This window comes from Lemur catta, chromosome 19 (genome assembly GCF_020740605.2).
Source record: "Lemur catta isolate mLemCat1 chromosome 19, mLemCat1.pri, whole genome shotgun sequence".
Lineage (NCBI taxonomy): Eukaryota > Metazoa > Chordata > Mammalia > Primates > Lemuridae > Lemur > Lemur catta.
In genome coordinates this window covers 662,501-680,732 of record NC_059146.1, presented here as the reverse complement: position 1 = coordinate 680,732, position 18,232 = coordinate 662,501, and the positions used below count along the sequence as shown (strand labels likewise).

At 46.6% G+C, this 18,232-nt stretch overlaps 1 protein-coding gene across 8 annotated transcripts in view; it reads right to left on the bottom strand.

Annotated features, from left to right (window-relative positions):
• Nucleotides 1-371: 371 nt before the first annotated feature.
• The window catches only part of LIMCH1 (LIM and calponin homology domains 1), a 235,436-nt gene continuing 217,575 nt past the window's right edge, over nt 372-18,232 (bottom strand). For 5 of the 8 annotated variants that reach the window (XM_045531728.1, XM_045531724.1, XM_045531725.1 and 2 more), the window contains 6 exons: nt 17,495-17,622; nt 15,524-15,645; nt 14,289-14,412; nt 10,710-10,818; nt 8,343-8,445; nt 372-3,265 (listed from right to left, as the gene is read on the bottom strand). In XM_045531728.1, the coding sequence (XP_045387684.1) occupies nt 3,240-3,265; nt 8,343-8,445; nt 10,710-10,818; nt 14,289-14,412; nt 15,524-15,645; nt 17,495-17,622 (612 nt within the window). In that variant the 3' untranslated portion in view covers nt 372-3,239. Of the gene's footprint in view, nt 3,266-8,342; nt 8,446-10,709; nt 10,819-12,332; nt 12,411-14,288; nt 14,413-15,523; nt 15,646-17,494; nt 17,623-18,232 lie in introns of all 8 variants that reach the window. The other 3 variants (XM_045531727.1, XM_045531721.1, XM_045531722.1) reach the window with 1 other exon arrangement.

Genomic DNA, 18,232 nt, shown 5'->3' with positions numbered 1-18,232 from the left:
GGGCAGCGCTGGGGAACATGGCAGGGTGCAGGGGTTTCAGGCTTTGCCATGTTTTCTCTGTCCTGTGCTGCAAGTTGACTATGGTGTGGTTGGTTCAGACAACTTGTGTTGGCATTTGCATGGTCTCTTCTGGTTACTGCATCTCATCTCAACGAGCTTAAATTCTTCCTGGGAGGCAAGTCCTCAGTGACCCCTGTAACAAGCTGGTGAGTCTGATTTGCCTTAAATAGTTGGCTTCAAATATGCATCATTGCCACCATGTGACTCCGTAACCCTGGACCAAAACCTGCCAGAGAGAGCTTGAGTCTCTCTTCCCTGAGTAAGAAAACCAACTCCCACCCCTCCAAAAACAATTAATGAAATACAAAGTAGATTTGAGTATTTTATTTATAAATGTACATTTACTATAAAAGCTGTTGCATTTTTAGACAACTTTTTATTTTTATTTTTATTTTTTTACTATTTCTCAGAGGCATTTTAGAATAAATATTTTAACGAAAGTTAGTGTAACTGAGAGAGAACATCGGCCCACCCAGAATAGTAACATCTTTTGGATGGACTCACACATGAGGTGGATCATTTCGGTTTGTTAATCCTTACACTGTGGATAGATAACTATAATATATGCTGCATTAATAACACTACATAGAAAGAGTGAGGAAATGTCATGAAAGTTTGCTAGTGAAAAACAAGGAGTTACCCATTTTTTTTCTTAAGAAAGAGAAGGGACTAGCTTTTGGAGTGTGAAGAAAAAAATCAGATATACTTCCTCAGGAACCATAAATCACTCACTTGCCTCATCAGTTTTTTAAACAAACACATTTACATGATAGCTCAACAGAGCAGAGCATTTTTTTTTCCTGGGATTTCAAAGATTATTTGAGAAGAAATAGATCACACTCATTATGCTGCATTGGGAACAACAAGACCCAGTCTGCCTGAGCTGCCATGTAACAGACTGCAAATGAAATATGAATCAAATAGAAATAGAAACAGTTGGCAATTAGAATTTAGGAAATGTGGGAGATTATTCTGTGCTGGTGACTCGTGCTCATTATGGGAAAGCAGGTTTTGCAGTTGGAGGATGGGGCTTCATGTGTCTTGACTCGATTCTAGCTTCACTACATGTACAATGAGCCTTGCTAAGAGATATGTATAAATGGGTTTGTGAGACTGGAAGAGAATGTGCAATATGCCTATAATCCTCACATAATGGATGGCGTTCCGCATGTAAAAAGTCTGCTATAAAAACCGGTTGTGAACGGCTGTACTGTACATGTGCTGTGCATTTGTGGTGAAGGACTCTCCTATCATCATGCAAAGTGTAAACATCCACATTATCAAAATATTTAATAAAACATGCAGGCAGTTAATCAAAATATTGGACTTCATCTATACATTTTCAAAACTTTTTTCTTTTTCTTTTTAATTTTTTCTTTTTTTTTTTTTGTAATTTTTTTTTTTCCTGTAAAACAGCAAACCCTTCCGTGAGAAGTCTTGGTGGCCTGGAAGTGACTTCGTCCCCCTCAGTGTGTGGCGTCTGTGACCCATCACTGACTAGGTGTGACAGCTCTGCGTGTTCTAAGGCACAATTTTTAATGAAATGATGTGTAAATTTTGATCTAATAACAGCTCATCCAAATGACAAAAGCGGCCCAAATACCTCCAGTGGCTGAGGAAATTTCTTCACCTCTATGGAACCCCCATGCAAAGACCCCCTCGAACATGTAAATAAATAACTGCCAGCCACACCCGATGAGACACAGGAAAAATTATTGCTTACATAACAGAAAAACACTTACTTGATCTCCTTTTATGACTACGCTAATCTATTCGGAGGGTATCTACAGTCTGCATTCACAAAACGTCCCATCTTGACTCATTTGCCATCGTTTTAAGGCAGAATAAATAGTTCCCCTTTCCCCAGTCTTTAAAAAAAAAAAAACAAACAAACACACCAACAGCCAGGAGATCTAAATTGGATGCTGTTTAGTGACTGCGTTCGTTTCCTGGCGAGCTGAAACTCATCCCACAGGGCGGGACACGCACAGTTCTTTACCAGAGCTCCTCTCTCAGCTTCTTGAGCGGGGTCCAGAACCCTGGGCGGGACGAAGGTGACGCGGGAGGAGGAAGACGAGCACGTGTCCGTCGGGGCGGGCAGGGCACCGTGCCAGCCGCAGGGACGGCTGACCCATCCCATCCTGTGCCGTTTGGATGCTGTGAGCACGGACTTGCTGCCTGCTCTGCACACCTGTGCTTCGGGCGCTCGGGGAGAACTTGCAGCAAGGGGGAGCCGCGGTCGCACCCACCGATGGCCTCAGCTCCATGTCCCACACTCCACAAAGCTCATATGAAGTCTCCTAATCTAACGCCGGGGGAGAAGCAAGAACAATGGCCTCGTGGCTGTCACCGACCTGCCACTCCCGGGAAGATTGAACTTCCTCACAGATTTCGGTAATAACTTTGGAAATGACGACTGAACTATCTCCCTCCGGTTTCCTCGAGCCCTGGGCAACGTCCCAGAGTGTGAGTCTAGCTGACACTGCAAGGGTTCTCTTTGCTCGAGGAACCAGCCTGTGTTAACGCCGTAACTTCCCAGGTACACAGAATCTAATACTAACGGTGCAATAATTTATTGGTATAATTTCTACCTCAAAAGGTCAGTAACACAAATGGTTCAGGATTACAGTATGTATTACCGGACTAGCGTCTCTGCGTTAAAAACAAGTTATAGCTCAGAGACGGAGCTCACGGGGGTGCTGAGTTTCTGAACACACTGAATTTACGCTCCTGTCTTAGAAGACCACGCGTCTCAAATTGGCATGTCTTGCACTTTCTGCAGCTCAATTCTGTAAACAAAGTGTTTAATTCCCAGAAGTTCTAAAACAAAACAGGTTTACTGCATCATTTCGCTAACTCTCAAAGAAAAAAATAACACACTTTAAACCGTAAGCCTGTTGGATGATGCTGTAACCTTTCTGAACTGGTCAGGATCCATACAATCCAAGATGCTTCTGTATAGACTGTGCAGATGCAAAAACAAATGAACAACAAGAAAAAAAAAAAAAACCCAGGGAAAACACAAACACTGTGCTACAGAAGAACAGATACCACCTTTTAGATTCGCCTTTCTGAAATTAGGTGAATGCTGAGAAGCCCCAGAGCTTGGGATTTTGTTAAGCGGTTGCCACGGGCACCATCAGTGAAGAAATGGCGAGTGGTCTGGACGCTGGGACCTGTCACAACGTCGTGGGCTGGCCAGCACCTGCCATCGGAACAGAGTGACATTCGGTCAGTCAACACATTTTGCTTTGGATGCTGTAAAATTTCCCAAATTAGCAATGACCTTTGCCAAAGTCTCTTCCTCCTGGAGGGAGGAGAAACTTGTCCCCTCCTGCTACTAAAGTGTGGTCCAAGGACAAGCGTGGCATCACCTGGAGTCTGTTAGCAACGCAGACTCCTGAGCCCACCCCGGACCCCCTGAACGAGGCGCCCAGGGGAGTCTCATCTACCGCAAGTTTGATCAAATGCCCCGGAATTCCCCAAAACCAAATCATCTCCTTGCATTTTCTACTTTGCCCCCTGGGGTAAATAAGCAACAAAATAATCTCTTGTCTCTCAGTCTCTTTAGGTTTTGATTTCTCTAAGAATACATACATTGTAACTGGAGGAATTTGACATAAGATCTGGAGATAGGATGATTAGATTTAGCAAGTATAGATACAGAACACCCAGTAAAATTTAATTTCAGATAAACAGCACATAACCTTTGAGTGTAAGTATATTCCATGCGATATCTGGGACACACACACACTAAAAAAAAAAAAATTGTTGTTTATCTGAAATTCAGATTTAACGAGGCAAAAAAAAAATGTCACTGCCTGTCTTGTATTTTATCTGGCAGTCCTACCTAGAAAGGGTTGTTTGGATTCCACATTTCCTTCATTTTAGGTGCTAGGGTTGCAATGAGGCCATTGCAACGTTTGAAAAGGCCCCGGGGAGTCTGTGTTAACTGCACTTCGGGACAGGAGTGACGGACGGACACCATGTGCTGGGACACAGTCACCCGACACCCAGGCACAAATGGCACCAGCTAAACGTGGGATGGCTTGATGTGTGACAGGTAATTTGCTTGGCACTTCCATTCCCATTTACATATGAGCTTAAAAACTGTTTACATTGCTTTTAGGAATTGCATTTTAATATGCTGCTACGCTATTTTTCCCCTCCAAGGAAAAATTTCATTTAAATGTGACTAGTTACTTGGGGAAAATAAGATTATATATTCAGCTTTTATTATTCCACAAAATGAAATTATTGTGTTTCACTCAGGATGCCTGTGGTGTCAGCCACCCTTCCCATCTGTCCCTCTCCCCTCCTCTCAGCTCAAAGTCAGATTTAAAAAAAAGAAAGAAAGGAAAATGGTTTTAAGCCATTTCTTCCCATTCTGACTCTTTTATTGCACCTGGGATGTGTGCAAACAATTCAAGTGTATTTATATTTCTCGAGAGGAATTGTCATCTCCTCTACCTACTTAACCCTGAGGTATATTTATTTCTCAGGACACCAGGCAAGAAACGAACGGTCGTCCCAGACGTACTGGTCATTCTTTCTGTCATGTGTTAATTAATATTAGCCTAAAATGATACTTACGTTATCTGAAGAAATAAACATGAGAGAAGAGTTAGGAAAATTTTGGGAAAAATAATTGGAGAGAAGGTGGCCATTGTTACCCAATATTAGAACATACGGTAAAGCTACAATAATTAAAACCATTCAGTAATGGAAAATAGGTTAATAAAACATAATAAAATATCCAGATACAGACCTAAATGTATATGGGAATTTAGATTATGAGAAAGCTGACATTTTAAATTAGTGAGAGAAAAAGGGATTATTCATTAAGTGATAGTCACACAATTGGCTAATTGGGAAAAAAAAAAGGCTGGATATCGACCTCATTTTTTTACCCCAAAATACATTCTTGATTATCACATATTTACATGTGAAAAAGAAAACAATAAATAATTCTGGGAGAAATCTCAGCTCAATTTATTTATACCCTTGAAATAATGAGGGTTTTTTTTAAAAGAAATCTAGAATTCAAAAAGGAAAAAATACATATATTTAATTACCTAAGATGAAAACCTTTTGTGTGAAAATAAATCACAAAGTGGAAGGACCAATAACTGCAAAATACAGCAAATATAACACAGGGTAAATTTCTTTAATTTGCAAAGAATTTATACAAATCAGGTGTCAATAAAAGAATGGGCAACGGCTAGAGAAGCTCTTTGTAGAAAAAGAAATATAAATGGTGAGTAAACGTTTGAAAAGATATTCAAACTTGTAATTAAAGAAATACAGATCAAAGCGATGAGGTTTTCTCCCCCCACCTGGCAGGAGTGAAAATTTCTAACGTCTGATGACAGCCAGAGCGGGGACGGGCTTGGAGGAGGAGGGGGTGTCTCCCACATTTTGCAGGGAGAGGGCCCTTTCTGAGCGATAATTAGGCCAGACGTATGAAAAATCTAAAAGTACATGCTTTTCAACTCAGCTGTGCTGCTGCTCAGAATCTATCCCAGGGAGGGGCTTTCAAATGTCCATCAAGATATATGTACAAGGATGTTCACTGGAGCATTTAAAAAATAATATTAAAAACATTGGAAACAACCAAAGTGTCCGTTCAGAGAGCATTAGTGTTAAATTACGGTGAGTCCACACAATGGGACTGTTTGCAGCTACCAAAAAGCCACTAAAAAGAATGAGGAAGAAGATGTGGAAAAGTCGCCCAGGCATATCATTAGGTTAAAAATGACAGCAACAAAAACTAAGTACAGAACACTGACTACATGACCATCACCTCTGTGAAATAAAAACCAACGCACACCCAGGTAGACACACCACACACACGTGTATCTGCGTGTGCGTGTGTGCAAGTGTGTGTACACATACACAAACATACCTTCTGCTCCCCCCCCAAGAGGTTATTAGAAAGTGATTACAGTGGTTAACTTTGAGATTTTCACTTTTAATCTGGTATCTTTCTGAACAACTCAATTTTTCTAACCTTGTACTGTTTATAACTTTTGTTATTTATTCTTTGATTGTCTATAGAGGCAGAAAGATAATGGGCCTTTTTGCTTTCTTCTTAGCATTGCTCAGTATTCTAAAAAAAAAACTTAGTAAGCAAGATATTGCATTTAAAATATAAAATAAGTGAAGAAAAAAATCCTATCTGTAGCCTGCCTCCAAATCACTCTCTTATTTTTCATCGTTATAGGAACTCCGTGGTTCTTGCCTTTAGATTTGAGATTAAAAAGCAGTCAATAAATGCCCTTTATGTTTGTGTGCATAAGAGAACAATTCCTGGCCTAGATCCACAAAGCTAATTTCCAAAAGAAATGACAGTGAATCACCAATTTCTCAATTAAAAACAAATCTGGATGAAAACAGGTCACCGGCAGCCCGAGGTGGGCTCAGGTTTGCTCCCTGCTGGCATTGCTCAAGGGCTTCAAATCCTGGGAGAATCTCAGGTTTACCCGGCTGCTCAGAGCTGTCTCCACAGTCCTCCAGCCCAGCAGTGCCCTCTGCCGGCTCCGGGGACCACGGCCCGCTGCTCTTTGGGGCAGAGAAAAAGTATGATTTACAGAAGATGATAGGAAACATCATTTGGAAATCTAGTAGACAAGGGTTTAGTTTTCCTTTCTAGTGTATAAAAACAAAACAAAAAACAAAGAACCAGTTTAAAGAATACATATATATTATATGTAGATATATTTGTATATATATATATGTTTATGACCTATGGTACACTATGCCATATTTTAATATACATTAAAACATGCTACAGAAACTATCACATACACTACATGGTGTAAATGGTCCACTTTGACGGCAGCAGCTCTAAGTTCAAACTGTTCTGACCTCAAGTCAAGCATTTATCACAGCTCCTGGGTTTGGTTTAATTTTTATTTCCCGTCATTTTAGGAACAGGCATATATTGATCTGAGCTAACTAAATCTAGAGCTACAAAACAAATGCATTTAAATTCTTATTCTTTAAGTCTTCAGTCTTGCAGATGTGAGACCCACGTAAAAAGGCTGGAAAAGTGTTTCCTCGCTTACTCTGAGAAACAATAAAACATTGTTGAATTTCAAGCTCTGTATCTTCGCTCCTGTTTTTTTTTTTTTTTTTTTAGCAGTTTCTGACGGATGAGTTTGCCCCGCAGGGTGCCCTGTCCGGTCGCCCGGCAGGAGCACTGCGCTCTGTGCTGGGCCTGGGACCGAGCAGGCAGCCGTTGAGCGACAGCTCCCCCTAGTGCCCAAAACCAATATGACACTTGTGCACCGGGACACGCAGGTGAGATCGCAGCGCAGGAGGCTCAGGTGAGCTCCGGGCAGCAAATAACCGTTAAGCTTTTGTTGCTGCTCAGGTGTGGGGGGGTGGGGGAGGGAGGATTCCCAGAGAAGTGGAACCGTCGTGTTTACCTCGCAAGAAACTTCCAGCTCGGTTGGGGACACGACCAGGTAACGAAACTGCTGCGCACAGGTGTGCGGGCCTCGGGGAGCTGGTGCTGGGCCTACGAACAGGGGACCCCTCTCCGCATGTGACACCCCCAAATGAGGCGGGTCTTCTGCAGACAGACAGGCCCCAACAGGTGAGCCGTGTTCACAGGCCTCTGTTCTCGCCTTGCCTCACCTGTCTCTCTGTGTGAACTCGGGTCACGCTTGAGCCTGGTCTACACCACAGTCACCTGCCGGGGTGCGGGCGCACTTCTGGGAAAAAGGAATTCGTCCACACTGTAGTGGTTGCTTCCAATAAGAAACAAGTGGCAGGCCGGGCGTGGTGGCTCACGCCTGTCATCCCAGCACTCTGGGAGGCCGAGGCGGGAGGATCGCTCGAGGTCAGGAGTTCGAGACCAGCCTGAGCGAGAGCGAGACCCCATCTCTACTAAAAATAGAAAGAAATTATCTGGCCAACTAAAAATATATAGAAAAAATTAGCCGGGCATGGTGGTGCATGCCTGTAGTCCCAGCTACTTGGGAGGCTGAGGCAGGAGGATCGCTTGAGCCCAGGAGTTTGAGGTTGCTGTGAGCTAGGCTGATGCCACGGCACTCACTCTAGCCTGGGCAACAGAGCGAGACTCTGTCTCAAAAAAAAAAAGAAACAAGTGGTAAATAAAGGGCTGTTTCATTATCATTTCCTGTACCCAGATGTTAAGAGAACTGTCAGAGCAGGAGCCTCAAGTGACAAGAAGCATCTGAGTTCCTGCACGGGGTCCCCTGGAAGGCGCGTGATCTCTCCCACCCTCTCGTCTCCAGGCCCCCCCCAGTACTCACTCCGCGACCGCAGGTAGCAGTCGTTACAGTTGAGGAGACCGTTCCGGATCCTGACGTCCGTCCCGCTGACGGCGTCCCCCAGCTGTCCCTTGCAGATGCCACACTGTGGGGTGAAGAGAGCGGGTGGTAAGACATGAGTAAGGAATTATTTCTTTGCAACGTGCAGTTGCTGTTTCCGTGAACAACACGGCCGCCGTCTCTACAAGCCCACACCTGCGGAGTCCCTAGCCCGCGTCAACCGGCGTCCACGTGCAGGGACAGCAGGTCTCCGCGTAGCATTTCGCCTAACTCCTTGCAGGTTAAAGAGAGAGGCTAGTTGAGGTGTTCAAGGGTCGTGAGGCTGGTCAGTGGTGTCAGCTTGGCTCCAAAGCCTATCGTCCCAACCTCTATAATACACCGGTTCTTAAGTCAAGATAGAAGAGCAATTTCAAACAGATTAAACTCTACTGGCTTTAAACAGACACATGGCCGATGAATTATCAATTGAAACTTGTTTATTGATAATCTTTAAAGGCTTTCCAGCCTTGTTTCCGTGTTCTACGAGGTCAGAATTGCTAGAAAAGAGCTGTTCCATTTTGTATTTGCACAGTGAAGGCAGTGGCACCTAGAGTGACACATCCACTGGGACTGGGACTCCTTCCACCAAGACGGCCCAGGGGCAGCGGGAGACTGTGGGATGGATCCACCCTGCTGTCAGTCCCCGAGAGGACGGCAGTGCAGGGGATCCAGCCAGCCTGTTGCAGGGCGATCAGGATCCACCCGATTCATGCTCTACGGTCACCTGGGGCCAAGGGCTTCGTCACCCAGACGAGGGTACAAGCTGCAGCCACATCCCAAGGGTGGGGACAAATTTATGAGGCACCTTAGAGCATCGGGCGGCTCCAGGAAGTGAGTGATTAGAGAGAACAGAGGCTGTGACAGTCTCCTACCCCCTGAGAATCTGCAAAGGCTCTTTGCCACCTTGATTATTTCTAGCTCCGGTAAAGTTTCTGAGAACAAAATGCAGCGTCGAAACATATCTTGGCAGAACCATAAAAATTTTAAAAGTATATTCTTCAAGCCTCACAACACTTCTAGACAATTTGGGACCTACATTGTCTGGGTTAATTTTAATATACAACAAGAATATGTTTGCCTGCCCTGTGTGGAATGCTTCTCTCTATAAAATAAATGGAACTCAGGAAATTATGGTGTCATTCTAATATTTTTGACAAATGAAATCTAAAATAAATATCCACATTTATATATTGTCTGTTAAGTCTTGCTTTCAAGTGATCACTGGAATTATTAAATTGATCATTTGGGGACAACTTCCCTGTCTTTGTCTCAGCTTAGAGGCGAAGTGGGAATTATTTTAAACCCAGGCAAATTTGTTTTATAGCCAAAGACGCTACCAACGAAAAATAGGACTCAATTCAAAACTCCAGAAAGCATGTCAGGGTTACACGGAGAAAGAAATGACTCTTTTTCAGCGATAGAGTGTTTGGCTTCAAAGATGATAATATTAATTTGAAGTGTGTCCATGAGTGGAAAAAAACAACAGAATATGCTCATATAGTCTAACTTATAGATTTTATAATAAATCCAGTATAACTGGTTAGCTCACCTACTTATGATCAGGAGATGTGGAACAAGAATCTAGGCTTTCTCATTTTCAATTTATTCATTAATTTATTCACCTAAAATATTTACTGAATCTGCAGTGCTAGGTACAGAGGAAACAGCAGTGAGCAAGACAGACACAGTCCCTGCCCCGTGGAGTTTACAGTTTGTTAGAGGAGATGGTAATTAAACAATTCAGTAATGAGTGATGAGGAACATGAAAGGTCCTCTAAGGCAACTGACTTAGTCTGGGGAGCAGGGCAGCTTCGCAGAGGGAGTGACATTTGATCTGATATTGCAGACACGTTCATTCTGAGACTTGCAACTTTGCATCCAGCTGTAACCATTTCATCGACAGAAAATTTCCCGTGAGGTGAAAGACCCAAAGCCCTTGACATTAAGTCACAAGAGTTTAAGAAGCAGCAAAGACTATGATATTCCAGATACATCCACACGGCCCTGCAGGGTTTGGAAGCACCATCGTTCTCCCAGTGTCTGATTCTCAGCTTCCCGCTAGAGCACACGCTCTGTGGGGACAAAACTGTTCTGCAAAGACAAATCGCACAGATCTGTCTGCTGCTTCCAGCCCGACGTCCCAGAGGGACTTTCCTGCTGAAGGGTGGACTCCGCCCACACACCTGCACCAGCCGGAGCGGGGAGGCCTCGCTAGGAACGGCCTCCGGGGTCTCCAGGCGTTTCCCAGCACACAGCGGTGCCAAGAGCCACCACAAACCGTGCCCGGCGAGGAGAGCGGCGAGTACGTACTCTGAAACACTGGATGTGGAAGTAGAGACTCAGGGTCTCGATGATCATCGCCGCTCCTTTGCCCAGAGGGAGCCCACAGGAAGAACACGGCTTCTTCCCGCTGACAGACCTAGGTCCAAAAACACGCGCAATGATGAAAATGTCAGTCCAGAACACTTGGTCAAACACACAAACACGTAACCTCACGCAAACACGGAACCATGGATTTTTAAGATGTTTACATCATGAATGAAATGAGAATTGCTGCACTGACAATGAATGGGAAGTTAAGCGTTAGATATAAATGACAAACAATTGCTACACTGAATACAATAGGCCTCCACTGTGGTGTTGAATCTGGGCTGTGTGTGTGTGTGTGTGTGTGTGTGTGTGTGTGTGTGTGTTTATTTATTCCAAGAAGTTTGTGTTGTAGCCTATTCAAATTCCTTGGGGTGATTCAATACATTTATCCTATATTTTCCTAAGTTCTAAAAGATAATCATGTTGCTCTAAAAGTTTCCATAATTGGTTCATTAGCCTACGAGGGCATTCTTTTTACTTATTAAGAAAAAAAGAACATTTTTACTTAAAACGAGAGTCAACCGTGACCCAGCAGAACCGGTGCCAGGCAGAGGGCCCTGAGCTACGAGTGGGATCTCTGCTGCATCACCAGCCTGTGATCTGGGGTGACAAAGGCTCTGGTCCCCTTTCGCCTCTCACGTGGGGAGTTTGGACTAGATGTTCTCCTCTCCCAGGGCAAACCTTCTGGGGTCTACCAGGGGGACACTTGCCCTTGAGGGCAGGGCCCGTGTCGGCCCCCTCTCTGCACCCCGGCAGCCGCGGTCCCGCGGCCACCAGTGGGCCAGCACCAACCCGGCAGCCCAACACCAGGTCAGCAGCCCGCGTGACCCCGACACCTGTCCTCTGAGGGCAGCTTTCATACGACTGCGATGGTCACATCGCAATGACGCTCACTGCTTGAAAAGCTCTCGGACTGCACAAGAAATTTACAAACTACGCACTCTCATTGGAAAGTCAACAGGGCAAAGAGGGACGGGAGAAACAGAAAGGAAGACGGTAGAAAGAGGAAGAGTTGCCCTAATCGAACCCTGTTTATTAGGATTTCCCTCCTAGCCAGCAGATAAATGAAATTTCTACATCAGAGAAAACTGCTGCGTGCTCAGTAATTTGTCTCTCCAGCGAATGGACATTCAAGCGGCTCTTAAGAATGTCGGGGGGCCCGATCAATGTCCGGTAGCAATGGTCGGGCAGCCGGAGTGGGTTACGAGACAGGGATGCAGTTTCCTTGCTCAGCCTCCACCTGGTTCTCAGTCAGAGCCACGGGCGGGTCCTGCCTAGGGGGCCGAGCTCTTGGAGGGGAGGCACCGGCTTTGGAGCCCAGCAGCTGTCTGCCGGGCCCGTTACTGGATTGCAGCGTCCACACGGTGTGATTACAGCCCCGTGGCCACAGCTGCCAACGCCCGTGCCCGGCTGTCTCTCCTGCGGCTGATCCGCCTGCAGACGGACCTTCCCCTCCTCCTGCCTGTGTGTGCGGGGAGAGGTGGATGGAAAGTCCCTCACGGTCACCGGGCAAGCGCTGCTCGGTCTAAATGACGCGTGGCAAGCTCTGGTGACCTCTGGTACCTGTTTGGCGACTGGCCGGGAGGGGTGGGAGAGCAGGGGGACAAGGGCCCGGCCTGGAAGTTCTCTCGGGGGCTTTTCCTGAAACACAGTGAAGGAGCCAGAAATTATGACAAGCAAAGAGAGGTCCAACTTCACAAGAAAAGACATTTCAGATAAGAAAAAAAAAAAAGCCCTCTCTTGACAACCAAATCAAAGACCACAGGGTCTCCCAGTAGTGATTTTTTTTTTTAAAGAACAAAAATAGTAATAATGTCTAGCAAGGATTATACATGCACGGGCTGCATAAAATCGACACCAGCCTGGCATGCTAGCACCGCTGAACAGAAGAGGCGGAATATTTTCCTAATTGACAGAGCCCAGGAATGGAGTGCAGACCCTAAAGGAGGATTTGCAGTGAGGCGGTTTCCACCCTGCTCGGCACCTTCAGCGGGATGCTGTGACGGAGGGCGGAGTCCAAAACACGTGACCACCGCTGTGTCCTGGGCATCGGCAGCTCAGAGCAGCCCCCAGCCAGGGGCCAGCAGAACGCCGTGCACCCACCCCGCCTGTGGTCAAGCTGTCGGCTCAGGGCTCTGGCGTTTAAAAGTTAATTTCATTTGTAAAGGAAGGGGCAGAACACAGAAAAGAGCAAGAGAAAGAAAAACGCCAGGACAGACGTGGGCAGAGCGTGAGCCCGTCTGTCTTCTCATTGCTTCCGGCGTAACCGCCCGAGCTGCTGCCAGTCCCAACCTCCCTCCTCGGGCAGAGCGTCGCTTCTCCAAAATATCCCATTTTTAGGGAACAGCCTAGAGTACTAACGCCTGCAAAAAGGTTGAGATCCATTGCAATAATCCATCACAGTAATGATTCCTTTTATGTGATTTTTAGCTTGTGTTGATTCCCAGTGTCCTATGGACATACAGAAATGAAACTGGGTAGACAGGAGAGAAAAGGGGGGAGTGGTTCAAACACGGTACTGAGGAAAAGGAAAATGCAACAATAAGGTAAAAATGAATATTTTTCTTTTATAAAACAAGTTAAAATCATCGTGATCACTTACAATATATAGTACTTATTATACTATTAGCCAGGCATGAAACCCTAACAGGTAGGTACTATTACTATTCCCAATTTATAGATTAGGAAACCGAGGCAGAGAAAGATGCAGTAATTGGCTCAAAATCCTACGCAGGCAAGTGTCAGAGTCAAAATGTGAATGGAGGTGGCCTGGCTCCAGGTGGAATGATTGGTTACAATGTCAGGAATGTTTCTGTGATCACAAGGAACCTCTGGCTCAAACGTGATCTTACTGCGAAACTGTGGGCTCATTCTGAATTCCCCGACCTCTTAACCAGTAAAATGTTTTGGGTAAGTTATTTCACTTCCCCGACCCTCGATTTCCTCATCTGTAAAATGGGAAGAACAACCTCATAAAGTCATCGGGAGGGTTCAGTGAGTTAAGGCATGAAAAGAACAGGAACGACATACATGTAAACCATTCGACATTGTGCCTGTTATGTTGAAGTGGTTAAAAAATGACAGAAACAATAATTATTGCAAAAAATGCATTCTTACCAAATTAGGCTATAACCTAGTGGGGCCACCTTAATTGGAGAGCATAGGAGAGAGAATGATAATTTTTTTCCTTGAAAGAACATTTGTCTATACTCTGAGACAACTTAACTCACTTAAATAAATCACTAATCCAACAGGCCTGCAAATTCCTTCCAACGTTTAGATTTGTGGGTTAAACACATAACTTTGTCTCTGACAAATCGATACGTTAGGGTGACTATGTACTTGCCGGGAAGACTGCCCCAAGCCCCCAGAGACATGTGTTACCTTGTCCGTGAGATTAAACAGAGAGAAAACACAACATGATGCTGGCATCTCCATATCATACACTTCCGCATTTTTTTCCAAGCCAGTAAATTAACAGAAAACAATCCCACACCCGTCCTATTTGGGGCTACTCACTTCCGCCTTTCGCTGGGGGACTCAATCTGATGGTTAACGCTCTTGTCCAGCGGGAGGGATTTTGGCTTCATCTCGGCTGCAGCGAGCGTGGCTGGGTTTGACACCTGCTGATTCTGGGATGGATCTAAGCCAAGTAAAACAAACACACAAGCTCAGTGCGAGGTAAAGTCGTCTTGGGGCCTAGTGAGTCACCTTTCTTTAAAGCGCGGATGCCTGCTGAGGTCTCTGAGTCGCTACCCTGAATTAGTTCTGGAAACAAAGGAGATCAGGGACCAGACCCTTTTGCCTGGTTTCTGATGCAATAATATCATAACAATACATTAAAATACTGACTTCCTTTGCACACAGAAAGCAAATTTGGGCGGATGCAATTATATCCTGGGACCTAATTTCTAACACGCAGCAAACAGCCCCCGCTTTCTCTGGCCCACGGGTCACACGACTGTGGTGTTGATGTCTGCTGGGCCCCGGTGACATTCAGCTTGCAGGGAAGCTCCGTGCGAGACACGCACAAGCCAGTGTTCACGTGTTAGAATCAACCAGTGCAAATGTGTTTATGGACAGTACGCCAAAAACACAAGGCCAGATTCAATCATTCCACCCTGAAAACATGTTTATTTGCTCAGCCAAATCTGCTTTGGCTGCGGACACATTCACCAGGGTTACCCTTTCGATCTTAGCTCAGACCTCCTCTTTATTTTACAAGTCAACGTTTGCAGTCTCAGCAATCTCGAGATGATCCTGAAGGCCCCTGGCGGGTGGAACTTGACCCTTTTCGTGAGGGACACACTTGAACTTAGCTGTGGGGAGCCCAGATGGGGGAGACACGGGTGGGAACGAGGGTGAAAAGGCAGCGTGAGCTGGCGGGACCTTCCCAGCCTTCCGGCCCCTGTACCCCAGCCGGCTTTATGGATTCTGCTCCCCCATAAGCATTTCACGGGGAGATTATGTCGATGGTGAAATTGGAAAATTTGAGGATGCCTCAAAATGCATTGCCTTTGAAAGTCAAAGGTTTTCTGTAAAGTTATCTTTTTTTGTTTAAGTGCTAACACCTGCTCAGGTCTCCCCGGGTCCCCTGACTTTACGGAGTCTGGGCCCCTGGTACGTCTTTAGCACAAGCTGGGAGTCCAGCCCCCTGGGAGAGAAGCCTGCGGCAAGCAGGGGTCACGTCTGTCTGGATAACGCGGGGGTCTTAACGGCAATTTCAACACGAGGCTGGTCCCCTCTGCTCTTACCCTGAGCTGGCTGGGGGTTCGGCCCACGGGGCGGGGTCCCAGCCTCTGCGTCTGCCCGAGGCTCCTGGTGGCTTCCTGGTGACACGGGGCTCTCAGAAGGAGCCAGGGCCCCCTGAGCGAGGCTGTTACAATAAAGAAACATATTTCAGAACGGAGACAAAAGCAACTGAATTGAACTTATTGGTCCCATCCCTTAGGGCAGGGAAGTGCCAGTTACAATGTAAAAAAACAGACAGGACTCACGCAATGTTTATTTACTCTTCTCATTTTAAACTAGATTTGAAATGGACTTAAAACGATAACATACGACACGTTTTTATTACCCACTGATTTAACAGCTGCTACAAACTGTCATTCTGATGACCACCCTGTCCACAAAGCTCTTCATTCTGATAATTTCAGCCCGAGCTGACTGGAACCTCCCAGATTTTCACGAGGGAGGACCTATGATAGAAATCACGTGGGCCACAGGGGACCTTTGCCGTCCATGGCCGTTCACCGGCCTTCCAGTGGCTTCTATGCAAGGAGAGACGGAGGAGACCGAAGGGAAGTGTCTGGGGACGGCAGGGACACCGTCGGGACCAGCCAAGGTGCACGTGAAATGCTTCTCGGCATCCCTCAGATCTTCCCGACCCGGGGCTTTCACTTCACAGAACTAGAAAGTCCCTGTACACAGCGTGAACCGGAAACACGTGTGTTCTTCCAAGGGCTCTGTGGTCTCTGGGCCCGGCTGTGAGCTCCGTAGCTGACGGTCCCCCGTCACTAGCTGAGGAGCGGAGGAGGATTCTCAGAGCAGAACCTCACCCGGGGAACCCAGCGCCCAGCCGGCCTTTCACATGGGTCACCCTTTGAAGATGACACTTGGACAGCTCGCGTGGCTCCAGGTCCCTGGGGGGTGTGTGTGCGTGTGCACACACATGCATGCTCGCCAAAGCCTGTCTGGTATCTCAGCGCCCCAGAGGCAAACACCTGTCCCACGAAGAACACGCCGATGGCAGAGCACGGCCAGCCTCCTGGGCCCTCTGCAGGTCCCTTCTAGGCCGGGTGTTGGTGGCTTCGATAGTCCCCCGTAGCCCGGGTCTGCTCCGTCTGAGTTAGCGCCGAGAGCTCCGGGGGTCTCCAGCTCTCCTTCTCTCATCTCCCACGGAACATGCCGGAGCCCACAGGTGGGGCAATTACCCACAACCAACTAATCAATTGGTTACCCTTTATATCTGCAGTCCCCCACCCCGGCCGTGGCCCGGGCTGCCCCGCGGGAGGTGAGCGGCGGCTGGAGAGCGAAGCCCCGTCTGCGGTCACAGCCGGTCCCAGCACTCATGTCACCACTCGAGCTCCACCACCCGTCAGACCAGCAGCCGCTAGATTCTGCGTCATGTTGAGCTGTGTAATTATTCCATTACATATTACGATGTGATGATAATAGAAATAAAGTGCACAATAAATGTCATGTGCTTGGATCATCCCCAAACCATCCTCCTCCTCCCCACCCCGCTCTGTGGAAAAACTGTCATCCACGACACTGGTCCCTGGTGCTGAAAAGGCTGGGGACGGCTGCCTTGTGTCACCTCCAGAGTAAAGGTGGCTTGTCACAGCTCGGGGGACACGAACGGCCAAGTTCATGGCCCCCAGGGCCTCACTTCAACCTCTCATCCCCCCAGTCCCAGCCCCCGTTTCAAGAGAGGAATACTTTGGTTTGGGGCTTTGGATTGACAACACACTCTTCTGATGGTCAATACCGTCTCCCTTTATTTGAAAATGGTTTCGCCTATTTAAAAATAAGGCTATTGATATTCAAGGGCACGAGGACACTGGCTTTAGCGCCATTACAGCCTGTCCAGGCGCTGCGTAATGTGTTACCGGAACGACCGTCTCAAAGCCGCATGTCCTCTGCATCAGCAATGGCCCTGCCGGGAGCGGAGAGGCAGAGCCCGGCTCTGCACGTTCTCACGGCGGCCTGGGACCAGCTCATACCTGCCCTCCCCCGCCAGCGCGTCGCTGTCCCTGGGCTTGAGCAGGAAGTCATCGTCATCCTCCTGCAGTGGTTTCTTCTGTCTTTTTTCTAGTTTTCCATCTTGACAGTTTTCCAAGTCCTTCTTATTCTAAGGGGAAGAACAAGGATAAGCTTAAATATAAATTTTAAACACACTGTATAACCCTTATCTCTGGCTGTGGGCTATTTTTTAGTATTTTTCAATCACATTGCCTGCAATTTAAAGAACAGTCCAAATTAACCGAATGACAATGGACTTCCAACTATTTGGATTAGGTATATAATCTGGATTTATCTCAAAAGTTATTATAAAAGGGAATCGGTTAGAAAACCCCTCTTTCAAAATAAAACAAAGTCACAGGGCTGGTCATTCCAGGACCGATGTTTCCTAGCATCCCCGGTTTTGTTACTTTACGCAGATCATGGACCGTCTGGGTCTTTGAATGACTTTCGCCCAGGACCCCCACAGCGTTATTTGGGGGATGTCGCGGTAGACCAGCCTTTTTAGAGGACTCTCTCCAGTCCTCAAAGACACATCTAAATTTCTTGTGGAATTTTGGGGGTCAGAAGCAACGTTTACGGAGGCTGGTGGAGAGCACATTGCGGGCATGTCTGCTGCGGCCACACGGTGCACAGGAACGTCCGGTTCGGCAGCGGAACAAACGCCTGCTGAACGAATAAGCAAATGATCTGGGAACGGAGCAGCGAGGACATCCCAG